At 30.7% G+C, this 23951-nt stretch overlaps 1 protein-coding gene across 2 annotated transcripts; it reads right to left on the bottom strand.

Moving 5' to 3' along the window:
* Window positions 1-799: 799 nt before the first annotated feature.
* On the bottom strand, window positions 800-21461 carry LOC108913631. Of its 2 annotated transcripts, none has more exons than XM_018719204.2 (9): window positions 21373-21461; window positions 11743-12045; window positions 9946-11649; window positions 8839-9247; window positions 8374-8490; window positions 7851-8309; window positions 3761-4217; window positions 3066-3174; window positions 800-3011 (listed from the first exon to the last, which is right to left on the bottom strand). In XM_018719204.2, the coding sequence occupies exons 2-9, from the start codon at window positions 12020-12022 to the stop codon at window positions 2923-2925; spliced, it is 3624 nt and encodes a 1207-aa protein (XP_018574720.1). In that variant the 5' UTR covers window positions 12023-12045; window positions 21373-21461; the 3' UTR covers window positions 800-2922. The 2 variants fall into 2 exon arrangements, with proteins under 2 accessions (XP_018574720.1, XP_018574722.1); XM_018719206.2 differs by having other exon boundaries at window positions 801-3011; window positions 11743-11870; window positions 21373-21446.
* Between the last annotated feature and the right edge of the window lie 2490 nt (window positions 21462-23951).

Here is a 23951-nt window from a genome sequence, read left to right as displayed (position 1 = left end):
TCACCTCATAAATTCCTTGAAAACTAGTTTCTTTTTCTTTCTACGAACACCAAATTCTTCTCATAAAGCTAATATTTTTTATTATCTATTTAGTTTAATTATAGTCCGGAATGACATATTTTCATGATTTATATAGTTCAAAGTAGCTTACATTATTTACTTTAAAATTTTTAACACATCACAATAATGACATTATTGATTTATAATTCAAACTGCCGCTTTTTTATCTCCCCTCTGTACGTATGGGACATATGGAACACTAGCGCCCTCTTATTTTTGTAAGATTTTTGTTTACATGGAGTTCGGGCTCCTTGTATAGTCTCCATGATCCATAATAGTCTCCATGATCCATAATAAAAGGATTTTTTAATTTTCTTATATTTGTATTTACCTACTCATTTCCTTTACTCTAAATTATTTACTTATACACCTAAGTAACAATCGTTTCCAACCTAATATCTGTATGTCTCCTTCATAGGGAAAATAAAAATAAATTATTTTTATTTTATCTCTGACCTTTAACGTAAAACTTCTTTATTTAACTGTAAATAATAAATATGATACTGATGAGTTATGACTGATTATTGCTACAGTTCAACAATAACATCTAAAGTAATTTTAAAACATCTAGTATAAAGTGTATGCAACCAAATATACAAGAAACTGTGTAAATAGCAATCGATTGCATACAATTTTGAGTTGGCAATTTTCATATAAATGGAAAAATTCTGACGTGCTATGATATTAAAAGATATTAATCTAAAACTTTAATAGGAACACGACAGATGATGTAAAAGAAAATCATATAAAAATATTTGTGTTGATTTTTATTTTGAGTAATAATGTATAAAAATATAAAATGCACTAATCATAAAAATACATTTATATTTGATAAGCATACATTATATATTTTTGATGTATATATTTTTTTATAACATCTATCTAATAGTTTTAAGTGAACAAATTTAAATGATGAGGCATTCTACAGACCAAACTAAGCAAGCAGTTATAAAATTATGTCCTGCGATAACATCAGAATATTATTATACCTACATAAAAACTTAGATCTACATTAAACATTTTTTTAATATTGAAAATATTTAACTAAGGTTTATACATAATGCGGCATCTTTAATGCAGAAAATTAAAAACTTAAACTGCTGATAGTTGGTCAAAATTGGGTGCGTTGCTGCCAGGCCTGCCTGCGATCTAATGGGAATCATTTTCTACATTTTCTATAAAAGCTGTAAGTTTGCATCTATTTTGTCTTGATCCAACTTATCAACCGTTAAAATAATGTAATGTTAGTGTTCTGTAATACCACTTACTATGTTTCTACAAACATCTTATCTTAAATCACACATTACCATTTGCAGTAAATTAACTATTTAAAATTTTATGTTTACTTTTCATTTTAATTAAAACGGATTGTATTAAATTGTCCAAAATTATTTATTTAGTATTGCTTCAAAAACCTTTTATTTCCTTTTTGTTTACTTCATCCAATTACATGTAGCGATTGGCAAAGTGGCAAACTCTGCAGTCTGCACAGATTTTCGGATAGTTTGGTTCGGCAAGTGTCCGCGGGTTGAGCTGTTGAATGTGAACATTTCTTGCCAGGGCCGTAATAAGATTTATTTTTTCGCCACAAAATTGACGTTCTATTTTCTTGACAAAACGTGAATATAGAACTATTTGAAGGCTTTTTTATTATGTATATTGCTAGGAATATGTATTTAATTTTTTCTGCATTAAAGATGCCACATGCTGTATATAAGGCATATTAAGTTTTTTTCTCAATTTGAATGTTCAGGACATTTTTTTCCCAGCAAATTATGAATAAGTATCTAAGTACTAAGACTGATGAACCGTATCTAAAAATTAAATTTTGTACTCAATGTTTCATCAGTAAAATTACGCTAAATGGCATAAACAATTGTTGGTTTTCTACAACAAAGCAATTACATTCAAGAAACTTTCCTTTCCTGAAAAGTTGCGTGTCTTAAAAAAATTGTTTCTAAAATAATGTCCACACTTATTAAAATATTTCAATAAAATTCTATATAGAGGGCTTTTAGGTTAGCTAAAGAGAACAACTTTATATCTTACTCAAAATTCAGAGGTTGTTGAACATACCTAAAACAGTATTTTTTATTTTTTGTTGGTTGAGATTTTGTGAAAGTGTGTAGTGTTTCATTAAACCTGACTTTATTTACTGTAAAGTACCTATCTCCAGAGAAAAATAAATTTGATGTTTTTACTAGCATAGTTAATTAGAGATAGCTGAGATTTTGTACTTATTGCTATCTAATTAAACATAATCTTTTTACTAAATTTATAGTTGTATTATGTGTTTTCCACTGGAGATACGATGCATACTTCATAGTTGATATCTGAGGCAAAAAAATTGAAATTATTCCTTTGAATTAGTGAATTGTGACAAGTCTACGTTTTGGAAGTAGAATAACATAAATAAACATGCGTTTTCGAAAAATTTCTGCCAACAAAGTACCTAAGTATATGACAAAAAACAAAAGACTGTTTCATTCATGAAATTACAGTTGGATGAATAATATATGTGCAATATAATTGCATACTAATACTACGTAACAACTAGTACATAACTAATTGTACAACTAAATAATTTTAAAACGGAATGTAAAAAGAAATACATACTTAGAAGAGGCCAACACATCACCTTTTGAAATGCCAGTATAATGAAGTTATAGTGCGTTATAACATTTTTATTAAATTTATTTAATGTGGCTCCAATTCCTCCATTCAATATACCTTTTTAAAACATTTCAAAGGCTCGTACAAGATCATTACAAACATTCAAAGTTTTGAATGTAATCTCAATCAGAAGCAAAACAAGATGGTTACCTACGGCCTTGCATAGAATAATTTTACATGGATATGTTTTTATGGGACTTTGTCCGAAGGCGACGAAGTAGAAGCTTTTGGCAGGTCATTGTTTTCTCCTTTTTTAATACACTTCTTGATGTCTAAAGCTGAAATCGAATTATATAAAAAATTAAACCTGAAAATGTTACATAAATTCTTACGTCGTAACGGAGCAATTTCCACTTTCGTTTCGTTGGAACGCAAACAATCAAGCCACAAAGTTTCCTCTATAGATAGTTTAGCACTGCTCTTTTTCACAGCTCTAAAATACTAAGAAATATATTTTAAAAATTATTCTGTAGGTACAAACAAGAAAATTGTTTTGTTTTAACTTTAAATACAATTTTTTCTTTATTTTTCGAGATTTTCGGAAACAATATGTAAAGGATTAAAGTAGGTAATGGGAATCATTAAATTGATTATTTATTTATCTCTATAGTTGCTAGAAAAGTAATATTAATGTGTAAAATTCTGAAAAATATGTCATGCATCATACATTTCGAATGAAAAACAAACAAAAAATACGAAATACGTTTCCATATTTTAGGAAAATCATTTGAAAAAAATCTTATACAAAATCTATATGATTTTTAAAATACGAATATTTGTCTCAGCCATGGCAATGCAATGACGTCACCGCATGGGACGGTTAGCCGGCTTGGCCCTACTTCCAGGATAAGTTTCAGCATCTACAAATTGTTTTAGCGTTTGTGAATATTAAATTTAAAAAATGGAAGCAAACGTGAAAGCAGATTCTTCAAAGCGAAAGTAGGTTTGTCAATGGTTATGGATTTTTTAAATAAAAACCACGCTTTTATCCTCGCCGTATAGTTAAAAAATATTGTAATATACTTACTTTCTTCTTGCCAGCATTCGAAACCAATAGGTCTGGAAAACCAGTTTTATGCTCTGTAAAATTTTCTGCTAAACGTTTGTATATCTTAGCTAAGATTTTTCGTCCAAAGCCTTCAATTAGGTTCTCCAAAATCTGGGTATCGCTTATAATATTATCAATTTTACAAAGTACAAATTCATGGGAATGTTTATGATAATTTTGTTTTAGGAAATTTATAAGCCTGTCATCAGACCACTCACTTTCGATCTCCATCAGACGGCGCTCTATCTCACTTTTTCTATTCATATAGAATAGGTGAGTATTTATGTCCAGAGGTTGAATCTGCATTTTCGATACATACGCTCCGCGTATGTATTTTGTGGAGGTATATATTATATCAAAGAACAAAAGTATGAAGGTAGCTATGATTTTATTACCACCCCAAGTAGAATGAAGTAGTTTATAATATTCTATTTTGCTGAAAAAAAATTGAAGATGTTATAAGATTCTTTAGATAGAAAGTTATTGAGATTTGCAAATTAAGCATACAATTTCTTTCTAGGGGAATGTTTGTTTGGTTGAAAAACTACTATATAAAAGTAAATGAAAAAAGAAACTTTTGAATTTAACCTTAACAGCACTTATATATTTTAAAATTATAGGTGATTTCTCTTTTTTTATAATTACTGTATAAATAAGCTCTATTTAATGCAAAAAGAGCGAATTCCGGAGCGGCTTTTGCCAGACCCTGGGACAATTTCTTTATAACGCTGTTTTGCACGTCTTACTTTGTTGGTTGTAAAGAGCTACTTAATTTGAACTTTTTGATGCGATTCTTTGGATTTGTTATTTTACAACTACTTAATAATTTGATGATATATGACTGTAGATACCTTAAATTGTAGGTAATAAAAAAATGACTAATTTTTCGATGTCTAGACTCTCGTGTGCAATGAAATGTCTACCAATAGTTTTTTTTCGATCAGAATCTAATTCGACTGAAGCACAAGTACAAAGAGTACCTTGTTTGGTAGTAACGATACTAATGAGACACTTCTGCGACGGCTACGGAAGCCTTATTAGACTTGACTGATAGACTAAGAGCCGGATAGGAAAATTTCCCTAATCATCTTAGGGGGTCTATGTATGTCTAGGTAAGGGTCTATGACTTAAATACTACAACCTAAAAGAATGCCGTCAATTTTTCGTGGTACAGGGGTTGTCAGCGGAAAATCAAACTTTCCAATTTTGGGCCGGGTAAATTAATTAAATAGAAATTGACAGCATTTCGACCCAAGACATAAAAACCTTATGCCGTACAAAAATAACGGTTCTGGAAAGAATAAAAAATTTTAATTTTCGAAATATTTTCACTAATGTAAAAATTATAGAAAACTGTACGGCGCGACGTGCCTGATTTTAAATGAAGATATTTATTTGAAAGTTATATTTTACCATGCCCTACGAATGCACTGTTTCTAAGGGCTTTTAACCCTTGCTCAACCCTCACCTTTTACGTAGAATAAGGAAAATTATTAGAGGCACCCTAAAATTAAAAAATTTAGAAAGCGCTATATAAAACTATACCTCAAGTCATTATGCCGTATATTTTCAGTAGGGAAATTAATTTTCCGCTCAAGGGGTGAATATTTTAGTGAAAAGTTCCTATACGGCATTTGTGCCTTTTTAAAATTCATTAAAAATTAACTATTAAAAAAATATTGCCATATAAATATCGTGGCACTAAAGGGGAAAAAAGGCCCGAAATTTCCATAATGTTAATTTATATTATCTTATCTTTATTTTTAAGATTATCGGGAATAGTAGTTTTTGCTTCTAAACGTAAGCATTTATTAATTATATTATTAAGATTAGAATTTATTATAATTTCTTTATATTTTAAATATCGTGGCAATAAAGGGGAAAAAAGGACCGAAAGTTCCAAAAAAACGTTTGCATATAACTGCATTTTTTTCCATGCAAAAGTTTTTAATATGTCTACAATTCAATTTGTTTGTTTTGCCAAAATTTATTTTTTATTTTCAATTATGCCGTATATATTTTGAATCCAATACAACAAATAAAATAAAATTGTTTGACGTAGAATAGGTAACATAAAATTGTAAAATCGATAATAATTTTTTTCATAATTTTCTTTGAAACATAATCTATTTAAAAAAATAATAATTTCTATCACGCGCGCTCGCTATGGGACCTATAGTGTAGGGGGTTAGGTGCACGGAAAGTGCTAGATAGTACAACAGCGTGATGTTGTGATGTGATGAAAATAACATCACGCTGTTGTACTATCTAGCACTTTCCGTGCACCTAACCCCCTATGCTATATTGCATGCAAATGTAACGGCAATATAATTTTTTATTATCATTTGATGGTGTTAATATTATGGGGTAAATATCGTAAAGGAATATATAATTGCATAATGTAGTGAAAATGCCTTGGAAAATCCTACTAATTATGGAAAACCCTATTAAAAATAGACAACATCCACAATTTTGTTAATATTAACCCTTCAATAATTTAAAACAGTAATACAATTGAAAATATATAGTATAGGGTGGGTCAAAAAAAATCGACTATTTTTTTTACTTTATACTCTGAAAAATAGGTTGCTAGACACCTCTAGAAAATTCTCTCCAAATATGAGCTCTTAATCTTAATAGGAAGGTCCTCCGCTTTACAGTTTTCCATTTTTTCCTCAGTATTAGAAAAAAAATAATTCATATAACTGTTCGTTAAAAATATCTCTCCTCATATTGAGAGACCATTTTTGTAGAGCAGTTAATTTCCTACAACACCATGAATTGCGCATTTCATAATGATTTTTTGTTAACGAGTTATAAAATTCATAAGCAAAACAGAAATTTGTCTTAAAATAATCAAACTTCAACCTTTAATATCTTTTAAACGGTGAGGTTTACGAAAAAATTGTAAGAGACCTTTTTTGTAGAGCGTCCAATTTCCTACAAGTATATGATATATTTTTAACTAACAGTTGATAGAGAGATATTATTATTTTTTTCTAATACTGAGGAAAAAATGGAAAACTGTAAAGCGGAGGACCTTCCTATTAAAATTAAGAACTCATATTTGGAGAGAATTTTCTAGAGATGTCTAGCAGCCTATTTTTCAGAGTATAAAGTAAAAAAAATTGTCGATTTTTTTTTGACCCACCCTAATATAGTACCATAGGAGCTGTCAAATGGATTTTCGAAATTGCAAAAATGCCGAACAATTTTTTTTATTAACGGCCAATTGTTTTTTTCTGGTGCCAATAATTTTGTACGGCACTTTTGTATAAATACTATAAAGTGGAACAACTTGCTTCCGAAATTTATGCCGTTCAGGAAATAATGATTTTTACCCAAAGAAAAATGGCGTTAACTTCAGAGCACTCACAATTATGTAATACATTTTTTTTAGCCAAATATTTTGTACGGCACTTATATTTTTCATTATTTTAGAGCATAAGTAAAACTCTGAAATCGGTGCCGTACATTTCACAATAATTTTTTGGAATAGGGGTTGAAATGAGAAAATTTGTGTCAGGGTAAAAGCTCTTTATTTAAAATCATGCACGCTGTACAGTTTTCTAAAATTTTTACATTAGTGAAAATATTTGGAGTATGAACATTTTTCATTCTTTCCAGAACCGTTATATTTGTACGACATAAGGTTTTTATGTCTTATTAATTGACGGCATAGTGCTCAAATGTTTTCTTTTGGGTTGTAGTGTTTAAGTCTAAACGATTAAATGCTTAAAATTATTAGGAAAATTTTCCTATCCGGCTCTTAGTCTATTATTTTAACTATGTGATAATCGGAATGACTAAAATGCACTGCCGTATGGATCGCGGAACGTTCATACACAGTTGGGACAATGGAATTTAGAACATAATCTGAGGATCTAAATTATTGCGATGATGCTAGAATGGAAGACCGGTAAGATCTAGTTGGTTCTACTTCTCTTGTTTTTGTCTAATCTTTTACGCTAATATTTTACCAAATGAGAAATGCGAACCTAATAGGCTATGAGAATAAAGTCTTGAAGTTTTTGCTAAGAGGTATGTTAAAAACAAAAAGACTGCTTACCTCATTCCCGATTCTACGTCCATGGGTTTTACTGGGAACTTTTCGATGCGATGCCTTAGTAATTGAAACTCGAGTTCAGCGATATTATCCTTATTTGCCCGTAACACTTCATCTTTTCGCATGAGTTCTCTTCCCCTCTCAAAAATCCGGTGAAGTTGGACATCTGACAAGTTCTTTCTTTCCTGAACCAGTACTTTTATCAGTTCTTCAGCAGCACGATTATAATCAAAGGGTTTCAAAAACTTCATATACAGCCCTATCAAGTTGTAGTACCAACGACCGATTTCATGCGGAAATTCCTCTTTCATATGCCGGATCATGAACTCCAGCCATTCCTGCACGGATTCTGGATATTTTCCCAGTAACACGTCAGATGCATTTGACAAGGTAGTCACGTATACAGCTCTAGCGGTAAATTGGGTCAAATGAGGAGCGTCCCTAAATCTTTCATCATCAATTCTGAAAACAGCGATAAAGCAACTGAAGGTATGTGCTTGTAAGCCAAATAAGTACCAGTCCATACCTTCCGTTTCCGACGATCTTCAATTCTGCGAATATCTTCCCACAAATCTGTCTAAGCTCTTCTGCATCATGTGAAAAGCTTTTAAAATTCATTTCATACATTTTAGCTTTTGAATAACTGAAATATGAAGAGAGAGATTTATGATCCATAAGTAGGTCATTCTGCATAAGTTTTACCACTCATGTCATTAATAATTAGGTGGTCATTAATTTATCTAAAATAAAAAATGATCCGTCTAAATGGGATTAATGGAAAACACAACCTTCCATATTGAGGCCATTAAATAATGTTGCAAACCTGCAAAATATCTCCTATTCCTGTTTGCAACACCAAACAGTATTTTAGACAAAGATCAACACAAAATTAGCCACGCAGCCACGATAAACTATTTTCTGAATTTTAATTTGAACTCTATACATAGAATTGGAAAGTTATTTTCAGCAAAATTGTGGGGGAATTACATACCTTCTAAAATCAGCCCAACTAGCAAATATGACGTATTCATCTACTGGGTACTGAGGAAATGTATCTTTATCGACCAACATGCTCTTAAAGTAGTCCTCCATCTTCGAAAATCTAGGATTAGTGTAGGTGCCTAAGAGGTAAACGGAATAAAAGATTTGCCGGAAATTTTCATTTATTCTCATGCACTTTCCCATTCTGTTTTGTATTTTTCTCTTCAGTAAGTCTATTTTGTACTGAGTATTGCAATTTGAATGTATATTTACAATAAGCTTCTTGTTGTCTAATTTTTCATTAGGTTTGTGTCTGTTATATATTTTTAAACCTTCCTTTTCTAAGTCGTCACAGATTTTTATCAAATTATCTTTACTTAGTTGGTTCAATAGGACAACTTCATGTTCTGTTTGATACTCTAAAAAATAACGCTACTTCAAGTGTGGATAGAAAGGTAGTTCCTCATATTGATCATAGCATCATACAGAAAAGACAAGAAAACAATTAAATTTGAAATTATAGTCTTTCCGATCTCAATTAAAGAACCAAGAGATTGGCAGTATGTACCAGGTTCGGTCGCTGACGCAGTTGCTCGGCATTGAAATATTTGAAAAACATGTTCCCATATTTATTTAACCATACCCATATACAGGTCTGGTCGCCGAGTTGAATAAGCGCGCGGGCAAACGCGGCACAAATACAGTCTCAAATGAAACGATCTTTCAAAATCAAGAAAAAAAATAGGGGGTTGCTATTTAAAAAAAATGTCGATGTCGTCATTACTCGAAACCAAATGACGGTTGAAAATCGCCTTTTATGCTAAAATATGTATTTTTTAAATTAAAAATCGACCTGTTCGAGGATTTTTCCCAAAAAAAAAATTGTTTCGTTTTTCCTGAATTTATTCCATACTTTAGGTGTATACTGTATAATAGAAATTTTCTACACATTATTTACAAATTATTATAATAATTTACCTTTAGCAGAAAACTTTTTTCGGGACGCCTATGAAACTCATTAAATTTTATTGCTAGGCGTTTTTATACATGTTCAACTGACTCCGGAAAGACTACACTAATATTGCAACTAATTTAGTACATCAAGAAATGTACTTACCCGTGTCAACAATTCCGTTTTTTTGAAATGCCCTAACCATTTCGAAAATATCGCCATGTTCCATATCAGGGCGAATTTTTTCAGAGAATTTCAAAATATTGTACCATTTCTTCTGGCTAGTCAAAAGTTCTAAACATATGCATTGCCATCTGTTATGCATATCATTAAACATTTTAATTGTTTCCTTTTCAGTGTCCGGGAGGCTTCTTATGTATTTAGAGAATAAGTCTCTTATCAGAAGAAGGCGATTTTCTGTAATCTTCATTTTCTTATTTTTAGAATCTCCTTTTAAGTAAATTTTAGTTGTAGAAGCTGAAGCTTTACTTGAACCTATTTTGCTGCTATTTTCATTTACATCTGTTATTTTTCTGTTACTTATTTTAGTTTTGTTAGCATCTATAGACATATTTACAGCTGTTTCTTTTTTGTTTGCATTTTTTGCAATATCTTTGCTCCTAATTTGCCAATGTGAGGTGTTCCGAGCTACACGGCTTTCGATGTCGCGCAATTTGGTTTTTAATTTAATTAAATTTTGCTGTTTTTGTCCACCATTTGGCTGACTTGATGCAACTTTACATTCTACAGTGTCTTGCAGTCTTTTTTTAATATTTCCTGTGGAATTACAAACAGTTGGAGTTTCTTTTTTTGATTCTGATAATGTTGGAGCATCTCTGGCAGTTAGCGATTCCTGTTTCTTAGTTTCCTGAAAGTTGCCCTTTCGCGAAAGATCAATTGCGATTCCAGTTTCTTGTAAGCTGCTTGATGTATTATTTGTCGAGTTACATGATTGATTTTCAAAGGTATTTATCTTTGGTACTTGGCTTAGTTGTTTCTTTATGTTGCTTTCCTGTTTGTTATAAATTTCATGGTCAGCGTTTCTAAGTTGTACATCTTGTAGTATCTGAATATTGGTGGTTTTTTCATAGTTGCTATTTGATACTGATGGGCCTAAATCCTTGCCGGGATTTGAAACTGGAAGATGTGTTGAACAAGCCACATGTGGAAGTGTGTCTTCTAAGTATTGTACGAAATTTACCCTGTTTTGGTTATTTTGAATTATCCGATCCCCGTTGTTCAATGAGGTAGAATTCATTGTTAATATTTTTGGTGGCTTTGGTTTGTTATTAGTGATATTCTGTTTATCGAGGTATGCGTGATTACTTCGAATTGCTATTTGTGGGGTAACAACTTTAAAATTTAAAGTGTTACTATTTCCATTTCTAGGTAACGCGATTTGGTGAACATTCTCATTTTGATCATTAGCAATTGTAGTTTTCTCACTGCTTTCGAAAAATTTCTGCTCATTTCTATTCGTGGAGCTGCAATCGAATTTCAGTTTCTTTCCGCTCCCTTCGAGTTTTCCATATTTTCTTTTATTGGAACTTTCACGTTTGGCATATTCCAAGGTACTATTGCTAGTATTATCGGAACTGGTGCTCAAGGCGTTAAATTTTGACGACAAATTTTCCTCATTCGCTCTTTTACAATTTGGACTTCCAGTTGATCTGGAATCGTTTATAAAACTAGGGATTATTCGTAAAATATCTTCAATGCCAACATATGATCCATTTGAGAATTCATCTGTGCTGAAATTTAGAGCAGAAATAGGCGTAGAACAAGGTGAGGGATGTATGGAAGTATTTGGTGTGTTTATGTTTATACTTGTTTGTTTTATTTTTGATGGCGTTGACATGTTGTTAAGCCCTAAAAATATAATTTCATAATTTTTTAAATCCAAAGATTCCTTCAAAGAAATACAGTTTGTAATAGCACGAAAACAGTTATGTTTTCACTCACCTGATATTTCCGGTGCTGCGTTGTTTACCCTTTTCTTCTCGTTTATCATTTTTGGTTCGTCCGGAAATTTTACCACCTCACCATTTTCAATCATCTGATTTACGATCTTCGTTATTCGTTTTTTAGATCTGTAATCGGTGTAGGGAATATACTTAAAAATTTTTGGAATGGACCCATTACATTTTATATAAGCATCTTTAATTTCTAGCCTTTCTTTAAGTGATCCGACGTATTCGCGTTTGAAATCCTCAATTTTATTTTGAACATTTTTAAAAGGCATTTGTGTTAAATTTTGTGGAAGACCTGTAGAGCAGAATAAATTATCCATTATATGAGAACATCTTGCTTATAGTTATACATGATTTTCCCTAATTCTCTTAATGTGCATTAAAGTTTACCAGACAAAATTGACCACCAATTTGATATACAAAAATTAATAAGTAAAAAATAAACCATAAACAGAAACACAGAGAAAGAAAAAGCACACAATACAAGATCAGATATCATAATTAATTGAATATTAATTGACATCATAATGAATTTTTCTCGGAAATGTTTCCTAATAATTCAGGTATATTAAATAGTACAAATATGGATAGCCGAATTTATTGTGCATAACTTTTGTTATTGACATTTTGTTCTATCTCTCGACAAAAAGGGTGGCAGAAGCCCCTAATGTATGATCAGAAAAAAATTTTTCGTAAGGATTGGCTCATCAAAAGCCCATAGTGTTATATATCGTTGGAAAGGTCTTTTCATGCTATATCTCGCGTTATTTCAAAAGAATGCCGTTTTATGGATTTTTCTCAAAGATTTTAAATGCAATGCTATAGTTTTCTTTACATAAATGAATTCAGCACAAAAAATTTATGAATATAGTATAAGTTTGAAATTTCTAACGAAAGTGTTGTTTATTTATTTTATTGCGGCTATATTTATCCAAGTTTAGGTTGTTTCACGTTTTCTTAAAAAAGTAAAATAGCAGGATAAAACTTTTTATAGGTTAGTTTGAATAGCACAAAAATAGCTATATTTTGACGTCAAAAAGGGTTCTATATTTTTTTTGTTATCAAGTTATCAATAATGATAATGAATTGATGAACACGACGCTAACGAAAATACATTTCATTACCAAAACAAAATGCGTTTATAAAAGAACCTACCTAAGCACGCCGCGAAGGTTAAATTCCTGCATTGAAAATAATGGTATGCATTTTGAGCATTTCTAAACATCTTTATTTTTGTTAAAATTTAATTGTTATTTCGTTACATGATATCAGTATCTGTTTGTTATTGTGTTTGTTATTATTTTCAAGATTGTTATTGACTCACTCATTTGCGTGTGAATTGGCGGATCCGATATGTCGGACAGACACCCTTTTTAACCAATTGTAGCAAGATTTCGAATAAATGGATAGTATTAGTATACGGGGTTTTTTGAGAACCCTGATTTATTTGTATCCATTGCAATTCCAAAAATTAATTAGGCCGATCCAATGTGATGAATACAAACCCTTTCTAACCCGATTTATCATGTACCTATGGAGAACCAAGAATTAGCTCACTAAATATTTACCGGGTTTCTGTATCTGCAGATATCACTTTTCTCCATCTATTAAGAGATATCTATATTTCAAAACCCCGAAAATAGGTTAGTACCCCGAATTAGAAGGTGTGCTTGTCTATCGTATTATATCCACCTATTTGACCTTTGGAATTGCAATACAAAAATAAATCGGAGTTCTCAAAAACCTCCAACTAATAGGTACTATTGTAATGTTAATGAAATACACTTTTTAATTTGTGGACTGTATTTTTTATGATATCAGATATAAACAACTTCTTTGAAGTAATTTGATAGGTTTGCAGGAGCCGCAGTTCGTAGGTCCTTTTTTATTGAGATCGGACTCGAAAAAATGTCAATATGACAGTAAACAACCACTCAAACAAAAATACGAAAAACAAAGCTGCTACGTCTTGACCAACTATACTATCAATTTATTCGAAGTTTTGCTATGCCTAGCTATAAAATGGGTTAACGTTTTTGCGTCCCCCATGTTGGATCTGCCATTTTGCAGTTTGAAATTTCGATGCTAAAGTAGGGCTCAGAAATCCAAATACCTCTATGCCGTTACTTTAAATTCACCCAAAATATTCGCTGAGGTAAAGTGGGTTAAGTGGTGATAATATCCGCTATATTGGATCTGCCATTGTGGAATTTCGAATCATATTGGTAAATTCTTAATTAGTGATCTGAGAATCACTATTACACGCATTTTGGATGCATATTTTACAAATTCCAAAATTTTTACAATATGTCATGACAAAAGTCATTATCGGACGCCATATTTGATGCGCCATGTTATATTTTTCATAGGGCCGCCATTTTGCCGAAAGTTCTTGTATATACGAACATTTTAGATCCCACAGGTACAGCTTAATTGGTCAACCCAAATTTTGGGAGGACTGATGAAGCGGTTGACGTGAAATGTCTCACCTTTGAAGTGAATACTACAATTAGTACTTACTTCGCATAACATTTTTATATTTATTTTGCGGCACACTCAATATGTGATAATTACATGACAGGCATTCTGTATAAAAGTCGTCTAGTCTGCGTATCGATTGTGCACAATCCTTTACCCATAAATAACGTAAACATTAGCAACCCACTTTTTCGAATGAGATTCGCGCAAATACTTCCGGTTTAGCGTGTGAGAATCCGACAATCTGACGCCGTTGTTGTCCGATAGGTATGTGTGTCCTTTGAGACGGATAAGATAACACTTATATCAGACAGATCGGAAAGTAAAGAAACAGGTTAAGAGCTAGGGTTACCTTAATTATTCGTGTACGAAATTAAACTATTCAGACATTTAAGGCAAGATCAGGGAACATCCGCATACTCAAAACAAAAAATTTTTTAAGCTAAATTCAAACCCGTTTCCCGAATTTTTCGAAATTCGGATCCGGATTCGGAATCGAAAACAACGGATTTCTTTTTAATACGCCAGAAACTTTGTTAATTTAAATGGAACACCCTGTATATTTTTACATATTTGGATAGAACGTTCCCTGTCAAGCATAGTCATATAGTGTTTGTTGGATCCATCTCTAACAATAAGCGAGATAATATTAAAAAACGAAAAGGTTTTTTATTAATTGTAAGAAAAAAGATATTTTGTAATTGTTAGACCTCTTTCAGGCATTTCTACCCTTTTTCCATTTACTTAAGGATTTATATTTAGTTGCAATAGACATCATTGTTATTATTTGACAGTTTGTATTATTATTTAATTAAAATGACACAAATTGAAATATTATAGGAATTGAAATAGAGTAAGTTATTCTCCATATTCTATTTTAATTCCTAATAATATTTCAATTTTCTACTTCTGTGTAATAGCTGTTTTACATTGACAATTTATTGATCAATAAATTCATGAAGTCGCTTCATCAAGAAATTGGACAAGTGTAATGCACCAAATCTGCTGTCAAATAACTTCATGAATTTATTCATCAAGTTCTTGACGAATTAGAGCATGTTCTAATTTTCGTCAATTTCTTCGTGAAGTTCGGAAGTACCAACCCAACAGATTTCCAGCCTCAGATCAGTAATGAGGTTATGTTATTGGAATATATAAATAATTGTGTGGCGTCGTACTAGTTTTGCATTGTTTTTACTGATTTGTTACTTACAAACACTAATATTTATATAATATGTGTCAAAACGCCGCTGTTGTATCATTACAATTATGAGTGGAAAGGTGAAATTTTTGAAATTCGATTCGTTGGTAGAACTGTTAAAAAACTTGACAAAGTCTGTAGAAGTGTAAAACCACATTGTTTACCAATAAATTCGCGATTTAATTCATGAAGAACTTCGTTAATTTATTTATCAATAAATTGTCAATGTAAAACAGCTTTAACCCATTTTAATTATATAATAACACAAACTGTCAGTCAATAGCAATGTTATCATGACTTTACTACCTGTCACTATCACGACCTACCATATAACATTACTCATGAGTACCTAATTGACCTCACACGGTCTAATTATTAAGATTTCACTTAACTGGAAAAAGGCAGAAATGCCTGAAAGAGGTCTAACAATTACCAGATCTTATTTTCTTAATAATGTGTTGTTGTGTTGTTTTTTAATATTATCTCGCTCATTGTTAGAGATGAACCCAACAAACCCTATAAGATTATGCTCAACAGGGAAGTTCTATCCAAATATGTAAAAATATACAGGGCGCTCCATTTAAATTAACAAAGTTAACATCCGGGGCCATTTTGTTTGGACTTCATTTGTTTTTCAACTATCATTTTAGAAAAATTAATAAAAAATCGTGTAACTTTTGTATTTCACATTTTTTTATGACTCTTAAAATAATAAAAGTTAAAGGGGGGGGGGGGTCAAAATACAGTGAATCACTCTGTGTTAACGGCCGTTCTATCAAATGAAGTTTGACTACTACTTAACTAAATCCAGTTTGCGTTTTTATTGAAGGAAACACATGCGAGTTTGTCTTACAAACCGAAGTTATAAGGTGATGAATTTAAAGAAACAAATGTTAAAAACAGTTAATTTTTACGTAAGCAGTATTGTTAGATCTTGTTGTAACGGTACATATTGTTAATTTTGTCTATTAACACCACTTTTAATAAGTTACATATAAATATTCATACAAATTAATTGAAATTCTAAAAGTAAAATCCTTAAAAATGGTTATAGCACTTAATAAGTATAATAAACAGTTTTTTTTTTTAATGTATGATAATTCAAAATCTGACATAAAATCAAAGTTATTTTAATTTGTATAAAAGCTACAGGATGAAGCAGATAGAAGACCCTCACATCTGCGCCATTGTTCAGGGTGTAGTTTAATTTAATTAATTTTTACTTATAAATTTGATCAAAAGGTGACATTTAGTGATCTTATTACCTATGAAAGTAATATAATGTCGAGTCCTGTGTTGAGTAATAACAATTATTATTGAAAAAAAAGGTAAAACACTGTGCTGACTTACTAATTACAATCAGTTTAACATTTTGATCCTGCTCTCGCCCAAAACTGCAAGCTATACTACCCATTAATATATTTCATGACATACTCGGAAATATGACCTCATGCAAGATTCCTCGTTCAGCAGAATTCCTTACATTCGGCCATACCACAAAAATTGTTCTAATTAATTTACCTCTGGTATAAATGCTAACTATTATTTACACTAGGTTTTGCTGCTAACTGTAATTCATATTGTTGCTGCTGCAAATAACATTATGTATTAACTAAACAGTACCAAGCGCATATCACTTTTCCGCCATATGCAAATTTAATATACACAATATTCATTTCCGTTAACTGCGAAATATATACACATATACCTACTTTCATTTAGAATTTTTATTCATGCCAATATGCAAGGTATTACCAAGTCATTGTTAGCTGTTTTGTTTTTAATCAATGTCTAAGTATGTAAATACGGCGTGTTTTACTGTTTTCAACTAATGATACTATCGGAAACCACTATTACGGGCTATATTCTCCTCCATCATTGAATTACCATAGCATAGACCAGGGCGGATATGTTTTGAAGTGGATGTGAGAGGGGGCAAGCAATTTTTTCCTGGATTACCTTCAGTATAACTCACATAATAAAAGTATAGATCTCTAGATATAGGTGAGGTCCGGAACATTTTCAAAATTGCAAAAATGTTTAAAAAATTTAAAAAATACCTATTTTACAAGGTTGACAAATATCGTGATATTTATATAAATATCAAATATCGGATATATATCTTGATATATATCCGATATACCGGGTGATTCAGTTTGGTATTCGCGGCCCTGTATCTCTTTTATTTTAACAAACAGCTATAACAAACTTTATATATTTTTAAATCGCCGCTCAAACTCTATCAAATGACATTATTAGATCGTCTCCATGGTAACATATGTCAACTGTTTTTGTTCAAATGGCACACTATATATTTTTTAAACAGTTCTGGAAGATATTTTTTTCTGCGTTCAACTATGTAAGGAAGTCTGTAGTTTCATTAGAAATATTGCTAGAAAAACAGCAAAAAAGATGCACCCTACTTTTCGTAGCTTTAATCTGAAAAATGATAGCCAGCTGCGAAAACAAGTTACTATGTTTTTTAAAGTAACATATTTTATTTTTAATACGATAATAAAATAACAATTTAAAACAATACTTATTTCAAATGTTCAAAATGACCTCCATTTGCTTCCAAACACAGAATAGCTCTGTTTATCACTCCTTCTCTACAAACACATTCTAGTGTTTCTTCATATAATTCAGCACTCTCCATAAATTAAGATCATATCTAGTTTTTCTTGGTTACTATAAGTATTCATGTTATAGTAATAATAATAAGTTGTAGATAGAATAGGTAGGTACAAAATGTCAATTATTTTAAAAAACCCTTATTTAGAAACGTCAAAATTCAGTTGTTTCAACAGCTGGCTATCATTTTTCAGATTAAAGCTACTGAAAGTAGGGTTCATCTTTTTTGCTGTTTTTCTAGCAATATTTCTAATGAAAATTCGGGGAATCACATAAATCAACACGTTCGTCAACGATTAGCATACGGTTTTGCTGCCACCTGTTAACAGTTTTAGCAACTTTAAACAAGTAGGAATGATTATTTAAATTTTTATAAATATGATATATATCAAGTAATAAATATCGTGATAGATATCAATGATATATATCGGATATATATCATTGATATCTATCCGATATATACCATAATATATATATCCGATATATATTATTGATACATATCATGCCAACCTTGCTATTTTATCTCAGTTTTTTACTTAAGTATATGTTGGAACCTATACATTTTGGGAGAATATTGAAGAGGAAAAAAGTTTTAGAATTGAATTTTGCACAATATACTGTAAGTTAAAATTTTTTACCGATGTTGAAAAAAGGCAAAATAATGAAGCTTTTTGGATATATTTTTTTAAAGTATTCCATTCTAATTTTGGTAAAAAAAAAACTTTAGAGTGTTTAATAAAACAACACACCAAATTTCATTAAAATCGGTTCTAGCTTTCGCAAAATAATTTTTTGAAAAAAATTTTCGAATTATCAAAATGTTGCTCAGCCTCAAATAAAGCATCTAGATACTTGAAAATTTTCACATAGAAAAGACCGCTCAACCTTTCAAATGGTTATTGAAAAATTGAAATCGGTTGATTAGGACGGCCACAGTAAATTTTTAAAGTTAACACTCTTTTTTTTATTTTTAAACAATTAGATTATATTTATCAATTTGCAATTTAGTTTTTTCAAAAATTATAAAATATCTAACTACTCAATAAAATTGACAACGTAAATCTATAGAACAATTACTTTCAAAATTTACTTTATACAGTGTGTCTACTTAAGTTGGAACCATATGGAAAACTTTTTTATTATTGGTTTTATGAAAAAAAGTTATTCTTCATAAAAAGTTCTGCATGGTCTAAAATCTAAAATGCAATCTTCAGTTATCAAAACTTCCCAGTTATATACGAGGTATATCAGAAATTATGAATTTTGTTCAAGAGTAAAGTACCCTTATTTTTGACAATACAGAAGAGTGTTATAAAGAAAAGTTATTTCGATTTAAAAGTTATTTTCAAATATGCAATTACAGCTTTAGCATGAAGATTCGGGTTTTGTGATTATTTACGGTTTACATTATAAATTATTTGTATTATTATTATATTATATTATTATTTGTATTATCATTAAATTGCAAGGTTGTTCATAAACATTAACAAATGAAAAAGTTATCATATTTTTAACAGATAAGAAAGATAAATACAAGTAATTTATAATGTAAAAAGTAAATAATCACAAACCCTGAATCTTCATGCTAAATGGCTGTAATTGCATATTTGAAATTAACTTTTAATTCAAAATAACTTTTCTTTATAACATTCTTCTGTATTGTCAAAAATAAAGGTACTTTACTCTTGAGCAAAATTCATAATTTCTTGTATACCTCGTATATGACTGGGAAATTTTGATAACTAAAGGTTGCATTTTAGATTTTAGACCATGCAGAACTTTTTATGAAGAATAACTTTTTTTCATAAACCCCATAATAAAAAAGTTTTCCATATGGTTCCAACTTAAGTAGACACACTGTATGAATTGGCTATAATTTGTAATAGGTATGCTTAGTGGGAAAAACTCACACGAGTTCTATGAATAAGCCAACTAAACTGGTATGCTCAGTGAGAAAACTCACCTACTATCCAATATTTAATTGTGGCACAATTCACAATGTTTTTACGTCAAGGTCACTACGTAAAATGATCCCTTTTCAAAGTTTAGGTCAAAGAGGCTGTCTGAAATTTCTAATCTAAACAAACCCATTAGGCGTTAATTCGGGCTGGTTAGAAATACCAGACCTATGCCGGGGCGAAATGTGCCTTCTTTCTAACTTAAAACATTTTTGATATTTTTGTTTCCTCTCAATTTTTGACACCTGCTACGAATCACTAATCACTAATAAGAAAATAATTAAAAAATTTCATAAAACGTTATTCCATTTTCGACAAACAATGTTATACCTTTGGAAATTGTTGCTCTTATATTTCTGTCTATTTTGACAAACGCTATAGTCGCTATAGAATCCGTGTATCCGTGGTAAAGCAATAAGTTATATTACAGCACAACCTATGCTTTGCGAAACGACAACGTCGCAAAATCAATTTGGCGCGAACAATTTGTTGCGGTTCTATTTTTATAGATGATCACATGCATTTACTCTATTGGCGCGAAAAGTTTGTAAGTGTAATTAACTATTACCAGAGATGCTAAAGACTGTTTTGTGGGTACCACATTGTTACAACACTATAACTGAAAACTATAGCAAAGATTCAACAGCTTGAATTGGTCACGTCGATGCTGTAATAGGTATCAACGTTTGTATCAAAACAATTTTCTTAACAGAAATACTTGATTAGGTAGCTTTAGAACAATAGATTATCGTCAAGTTTTGTTTGTAATAGGTAAGTACTGCAATTTATATTAATAGAAAATTTGCTCAATGCATTATTAAAATGTTTTTTTATAAACATCAATGGTTTCAGAATTTTTAAAATGTGACGATCATTAAAACTTAGTGGTTATTAAAAATGAAACAAAGAATTTCTGTTTTTAGAAAGAAAAGAAAATTACGTTAAATTTGGCAAGATTGCTCTTAGCCCTCTCCCCCCTCGATACCACCTATTATAATTAATAGTCTACAACCGATAAGATAATTTCGTTTGAGGAAAATTATACAATAATTTATATAATAGCTAAATTATATGAAAAATATTTATGATAAAGGCAGCAAATATAATTTGTTATTATTATGATGATAGGTAATAATAAAATATCACACCAGCATTTTTACAGTAGTTCACTTAAGCTTGTGTTTAATAACAATTACTAATCTCATAACATATCCGTAGTTCCCCCATTTTTTCATTACATAGTGAGGTTAAGAATCTTATCGAATTAATATAACCGCTCTTTTATGCTATATTTAGACTATGTTTTGACGATCTTATTTAGATATTGTTAAAGTACAAAATGTATATTACTTACTTTTTATTGCAACAGAAACTTAAGGCAACTCTACTCGTTTGTCACTAAAAATTTACTGAATCGGCTATATTCTGCAGTTGTAGCCGTTGCAGTATCATGTCGGTTTGAAATGTTTATCAAAACGTCGGGAGAGCTATGTCGATAAGCCCAAGCCCAGTATGTAAATAGAAAATGATAATAATTCCTCCTATTAATGTAAAGCTGTGATAATTAAAAATTTAAGGAAAATTTCAAAATGCTTGTATATTACATTTCATCAGAAAATACCAAACGGTAGATATTTTGCTGTTAAAATTTTAAAAGTACGTTTTATATATATATTTTGTCCATTTAGACGCGAACAGTGTGACAAAATTTGCCAGTAGCCCGTTTATTAAGATCCTTAAAATGCCTCCGTATCAAATTTCAACAGAAAATATCAAACTGTAGATGTTTTGCCGTGTGTCCATTTGAAGGTTTTCTATAAGTATATATACAGGGTGTATTTTTAAGGATTGGCACATCAAAAGCCCATAGTGTTATACCTGGTTGGAAAGGTATTTGCATGCTTTATCTCTTGGTGAATGCGTAATGTCATTTACGTCAATATGGAAACCTATAGATGGCGTTATTTAAAAGAATGCCGTTTTATGTATTTTTCTCGTAAATTTTAAATGCAATTCTATAGATTTCTTTATATAAATGAATTCAGCACAAAATATTGATGAATATAGTGTACGCTATTTATCCAAGTTTTTGGAAATATAAAACCACATTCTTTTTATTTTTTGTGAAACGCCCTTTGGATTTACCAAAGTCATGGACGTACCCAGTATAACTCAATAACAGCTTTTATACAGCTTTAGATAAAACATTTTTTTTATAAAAATATTTTCTGATAAGAAGTCAGTATACGTATAGGTACATTCATGTATAAATGAGGAAATGTATTTCATTTATGTCCCCTTAAGACGATGCACTAATCCGCCAAATATTTGTAAACCATAAATATATCAAATATTTGCAGACTATTTGGTGAAAATCCATAGCACCTGTTTACATTAAACGCATAATGACCCCTATAAATCTGCAAATTTCTCAAAAATGGTCAATAATTTTTGTTGCTATTAGTTTCTACTCTATTGAAAACATGAATGACAAATAATTACCAATTCAAGCTTAATTTTTGAACGCTAACTATATAGTAAGACATGCAATTTATGCAACCAAGTATACAATAAGCTGCACAAACGGCTGCATACGATTTTTAACAGCCCTTGTACATAAACTGGGGCATTCCGGTAAAGACAACAGTCCTGAAATTTCCTGAAACCTTATTAAAACTGCGTTTTAACGAAACAAAGTAAACTGCCAACGAGAAGTTTAACGCTATGCGTAAAGACTCAAAAATATGGAAATGTATACGGCCCATTGTTTCGAACTCTCTCCTGTAACAAAAATAATGTGAGCCCTAGGTACTCCATTTGCATATAACTGTGTAAACCCGAAATTTACTAAGTGGGAGATTAGATTAAAGGGATTAGGCGTATATTTTGTAATTTGGTTATTGTCTGGAGCTGTTTGCATTAATTATGGATATGTTATTCTGTTTCAGTAATCATTTACTTTCAGTTAATACCAATATTAATACAATACTGACTTAAGGACTCCACTTAAAATATATTTATTTATTTATTTGCACTGTTAAATAAGAAAAATGCTGAAAACTAAAATATTTCTCCAATAAACAGCTCTACACAAAAATCTCACTGATTAAAACGATAATCACATGACAATTTCTCACATCATAGTCAACCCCAAAAAAGAAAACAATATTTAAGCTGTGACAATATTATTAAGTTGTGGTCGGCAAAACTAGGGGTCAAACTGCATCTAAGGGGGTTTAGTCACATTTAATAATGGTATTGGAACAAAATGACCTAAATACATATCTATTTAAAATGTTCTGAAAAATGCGACTCATGATTACAGAACAGCACAAAGCAGTTTTATTACCTAAAAATTATACTAATGACGAAAATTATTCCTGAAAATATACCGATTATTTTATTTCTTAGATAATTATGCAATAATATGATTGAGATAACACACTTAGTAGATATTGTGGGTGTAAATCAATGTTGGACTAGGTTGTAGTCCGCAGAGCAGTTATTTCCTGCAATATACCAAATGTTTCTATTAGATAAATATTCTTATTAGTATTAGCATTAGCTCCTAACTTGTGTTATTTATTTATTTATTTAAAGTACAGCTGCCCAGACAGATACAAATCCAATTAAGGACGGGATTTTGTACAAAAAATATCGCCCAGCGTGAGTCACGAATCTGGACTCTGGCATGTGCTGTTCTAGCGGCCAACGCTTCAAGTCTAATAATTCCGCTGCACCGGATATTCGTCCGATTTTTCAGGAACGGCTCCAATTTGTGTACATACAATCTTATAAGGAAAGAGATTAAATATTTTATTAATTAGTAATAGATTATCGAGGACGATAATATTTTTTTATTGAGTAGGCAATAATTTTTAGTTAATAAGCTTAAACAATCTTATAATTACTATTCCTTCATTATAAAAACAG

The sequence above is a fragment of the Anoplophora glabripennis genome, unplaced genomic scaffold (genome assembly GCF_000390285.2).
Source record: "Anoplophora glabripennis isolate ALB-LARVAE unplaced genomic scaffold, Agla_2.0 scaffold867, whole genome shotgun sequence".
In the NCBI taxonomy this organism is placed as follows: Eukaryota; Metazoa; Arthropoda; class Insecta; order Coleoptera; family Cerambycidae; genus Anoplophora; species Anoplophora glabripennis.
This window is presented reverse-complemented; position numbering and strand designations above follow the sequence as displayed.

Coding starts and splice junctions, on each gene's coding strand:
- LOC108913631 (XM_018719204.2), bottom strand. CDS start 12,022: ATGCCTTTTAAAAATGTTCAAAATAAAATTGAGGATTTCAAACGCGAA. Junction 9,248..9,945: donor AAACGGAATTGTTGACACGG/GTAAGTACATTT, acceptor GTTATTTTTTAG/AGTATCAAACAGAACATGAA. Junction 4,218..7,850: donor GACGTAGAATCGGGAATGAG/GTAAGCAGTCTT, acceptor ATTTTTTTTCAG/CAAAATAGAATATTATAAAC.